Source organism: Octopus bimaculoides, unplaced genomic scaffold (assembly GCF_001194135.2).
Source record: "Octopus bimaculoides isolate UCB-OBI-ISO-001 unplaced genomic scaffold, ASM119413v2 Scaffold_15177, whole genome shotgun sequence".
Classification (NCBI taxonomy): domain Eukaryota; kingdom Metazoa; phylum Mollusca; class Cephalopoda; order Octopoda; family Octopodidae; genus Octopus; species Octopus bimaculoides.
The window spans coordinates 716-5,000 of NW_026353851.1; the positions used below are offsets into that span (position 1 = coordinate 716).

General features: G+C 37.2%; 1 protein-coding gene across 1 annotated transcript; it reads left to right on the forward strand.

Annotated features, from left to right (window-relative positions):
* Positions 1–1,173: 1,173 nt before the first annotated feature.
* On the forward strand, positions 1,174–4,279 carry LOC106867091 (guanine nucleotide-binding protein G(i) subunit alpha-3; the record flags this gene model as incomplete). The annotated part of the gene is made up of 4 exons (XM_014915053.2): positions 1,174–1,302; positions 2,265–2,394; positions 2,876–3,029; positions 3,922–4,279. Coding segments are annotated over 4 exons (598 nt in total), but the record flags the coding sequence as incomplete, so codon positions are not given.
* Positions 4,280–4,285: the final 6 nt, after the last annotated feature.

Consider the following 4,285-nt stretch of genomic DNA (forward strand, 5'->3'; position numbering starts at 1 on the left):
ATTTTTCTATCTAATCAAATTTGTTTCCGCGCACAGATGCTGAGATGTCCTTCAGTTTAATTACTATTGTACTGTAATGTAGCCGTTCGTTGATAACTCGAGAGACATATGTGTCCTATACAAACGTTTCAAAAGGCAGCCATTCTTTGCGACGGCGACCGTTCTGTCTCCTGTCATAAATTACAAACTTATTCCCACAATGTCGTATGTTTCTAGTTGTTTTCATCATTAAATCTAGCAATTAATTCTACTGAAGAGCGCAATCATATCATTTGCTGAAACGAAGGGCGTAACTAAACGGTACAGACGGTTAAGAAACCGGGGTAAATGCTTTATAGTAATTTGAACAGGATTTAGTTAATAGAAATGTTATAGGCTAATGACTCTTTGATATGATTTTCTATAACAAGATGCTAAAATAATGAAACCCTTGCACGTATTAACAGTAAGGAACAACCGAGCACTAATCTAAATTTAGTTGGGTGTTAAATGTAACAGAAATTGTTCTAGAAAGAGAATTCAATCAAATTAGAAGCACTTAATAGTCGTTTGTTATAGACATAAGGCCTGAAATTTTAATGAGAGGGGTAAGTCGATAAAATCGACCCCAGTGCTCGACTGGTACTTATTTTATCGACCCCGAAAAGATGAAAAGTAAAGTCTCAGAATAAAAAAAACAGATGAAATGCCACTTGCGGTCTCAGAATAAAAAGACATGAAATGCCATTAAGCAATTTTGTTCAGCGTGCTAACGATTCTGCCAGGTCGTCACCTTAAATAGTAATTATTATTATTATTATTATTATTATTATTATTATTATTATTATTATTATTAATGCTTCTAAGGCGGCGAGCTGGCCGCATCGTTAGCACGCCGGACGAAATACTTATCGGTATTTCGACTGCCGTTACGTTTGAGTTCAAATTCCGCTAAGATCGACTTGGCCTTTTATTCTTTCGGGGCCGATAAATTAAGTACCAGGTGGTGGTGGTGGTGGAGAGGGGGGTGGAAGGAGAGGTGGTAGAGGGAAGGAAGAGGAAGATGACATTGAGAAACGTCGCATGCAGGGATATACAGATGATGATGATTGTGGTTGTGGTGGTGGTGGAATCGTTGTCGTCTTTTACTTATTCTTTTACTTATTCTCTTTTGCTTTCTCTTTACACTTCCAGCTTCCTCTCGAACATTGAACGTATCATGCAACAGAACTACATGCCGACTTTGGCTGATATTCTTCACATTCGGAAAACTACAATCGGTGTTCAAGAGTCTGTATTCACGATAAACAATTTATCCTACCGGTGAGTGATGTTGTCCTTCCTGATTCCAATCCAACCCAGGCTATAGAAGAAAGTTTTTCTTTTTTTTTTTACCGAAGTGTCACGTAATGGGACTGAACACGGAACTTCGTGATTAAGAAACAAACTTCTTACCACCCATTCACGCCTGCGCCAATAATGTCAAAAGTCGAACAATCGATCTCCTTGTAGTTATCTCCCTTGCCCGAGTGATTTTAAACACTCGTAGATAGAGATTTTATTTGCTAATGGTTTAGATAATCTCTGATTGATCTCAGACTTTTAAATTAATATGCGATACATGTCAGTCTGCCTGTGTTTGTATTTGGATAATAGGGTGGCTTCTTGTAATATTTTCCTGGTCGTTATATAAGAGATATTCAATAATCAACGGCACTACATCTCCTCCCTCTCTCTTCTCATATATGTGTGTGTGGGTGTGTGGGTGTGTAACCCGTCCGAATGCTGAATATAAAAACAGTTATAGCCTTGTGTGAGTTATGAGGAAAACAAGACGTAAGCAGCATCATAGATATTTCGAAACCTATGATATGTTTGCTTTTTTTATGTATTTTACTCTAAACTACAACTGGTATGACAAAGAATATTTACCATCCTTCCACAGACGTCAATTTGGAATACAGTGCACTGTAATGTAATTGGTTACTGCACGTCCAGCACAGTATTACGTTGTAGTAGTCAATACAACGCTGTCGACTGTCTGGTGTGAATACTTAAAGATTACTAATGAAAATTACGCAGTCTCTGAAGATTTGACAATGCAATCGATTTATGAAAATGTTCCTTATATAACAGATATTTATTAATTGTAAATAAAATGCGCGTAAGATGATGTAACTAAATATGTTATAAACATTTTTGTTTTTGTTTTCTTTTGCCTTATGTATAACCTTTTTTGTTTTTAATTTCCTTTAATTTCCTTTTTTTCTTTGAATCCCTTTTAGGTTTATCGATGTCGCTGGGCAAAAAAGTCAGCGTAAGAAGTGGATCCCTTTCTTTGAAGGTGTCAGTGCCGTCATATTCTTTGCAGCTCTCAGTGCATTTGATGAAATTCTTGAAGAAGAGCCTGCTATGGTGAGCCATTCTTTCAGTCCTCATATTTTCTAATTGTTTATACTGGGATTACTTTCGTTTTTCTTTTTCTTTTTAGAAACTTTTTTGTATCAATTTAAGATTTCTTTATTTACATTATTTACATTTGACGGATATTTGTCCTCATCTGCTGTGTTTATTTCCTTGAAGTAACGACCCATCAGTCTGGTGTTGCCCACGAAAGATGTCTGAAGACACACATTGTCTCTTAAGGATATTGAGCCACATAGTTATATGAGTGCTCGTGTAAAAAAGGCGAGATTGTCATGATTGGAAAGCCTGTAATCATAAGTCTGCTTGATCAGGGTTGAGTGCCAAAAGTCTTTTTAGAATTTGGTTAGTGATGTCATGACACGAATCAAACATCGCGATTCCATACGTTTTCCGTTTTGTTTTGCTTTGCTTTGTTTTGCTTTGTTTCTTTTTTCTATTCTCTTCCATTCTTATATTCTGTTATTTACAGAACAGCATGCAGGACAGTTTGCAAGCATTCAGTGATGTAGTCCAAAATCGGTTTCTGGAAAATATGAACTTCATACTTTTTCTAAATAAAGAAGATCTTTTCATCAGAAAATTAAAATTCACGAAGATGTCTAAAAATTTTCCTGACTATACAGGTATTTACATTTTGACGCGCTTTATCTTACAATTATATTTCATGGGGTATTTATTCATTTATCTGTCTAGTCAGTTAAGACCACTTCATTCATGTTCATTAGCCTGGTAACTTCCAGTATGTTACTGACTAGGAGAACACTCTGAGGGTGCATAAATTAAGTAATAGTGAAATAATTAATTAATTATATTCCACTCATTGATTACAAAATTTGGAACGATTTTGAAACAGTAGAAGGTATTTCACAGCTCCATTTCTAATAGATTGTGCTGGTATAAATGTAAGCGCAATCGATTTCTGTTACCTCAGCATTCTATTACCTGAAGAAGTGACAGATGTCTCCTGTGATGTAATGCATATACAATCGATAAAATGTCTGCCACTGAAACATATGTAGCATATATTGAACTACTATCACCCATTCTTATAATTATCTAATTTTATTATAGATTTGCCTTATTGTTTATATATAAATGCTTTCTCTCTTTTTTCATCTGTCTCGTCCACTGAATGTTAAGGTGGACAATTGCTGTGCTTATGATGCTTTATGAAGCAGAAACACCTCTCTATTTCTCTCTCTCACACACACACATGGACACACACACACACACACACACACACACTCTCTCCCCCTTCTCTCATTGTCTCACCCCTCTCTCTATTTCTCTCTCTCTCTCTCTCACACATGCACACATAGATACATACACATACACACACACTCTCTCTCCCCTTCTCTCACTGTCTCTCTCTCTCTCTCTCTCACTCTCTCTCTCTCTCTCTCTCTCTCTCTCTCTCACACACACACACACACACAAGCTTACAATATCTTGAAGTGGAGAAGCTAAGATCTGAGCTGATTGTGACTTTTTCCTGTTTTCCTCTTTGATTTGCAGGAGACAACTGCCCTGAACAGTGCCAGGAGTACATCAAGGACCAGTTTCTGGAGAAGAAACCCAACAAGAAGAACATCTACACTCATATATCCTGTGCTGTCGATGAGACAAAGATGAGGAATGTCCTGGAAAATATGCTCGAAATGATAGTTGAATTCAACATTCGAAAGTGTGGCACTTACTAAAGAATTCTCAAACTAAATCACTCTCTCTCTCTCTCTCAATCTCTCTCTCTCTCACTATCTCTCTCTCTCTCGCTTATTTGGATCACCTGTAACAACCTTCACTACTCTCACCACCACCACCGACACCATCACCAACTGCCACCGCCAACACTACCACCAACACCACTACTACCACCACC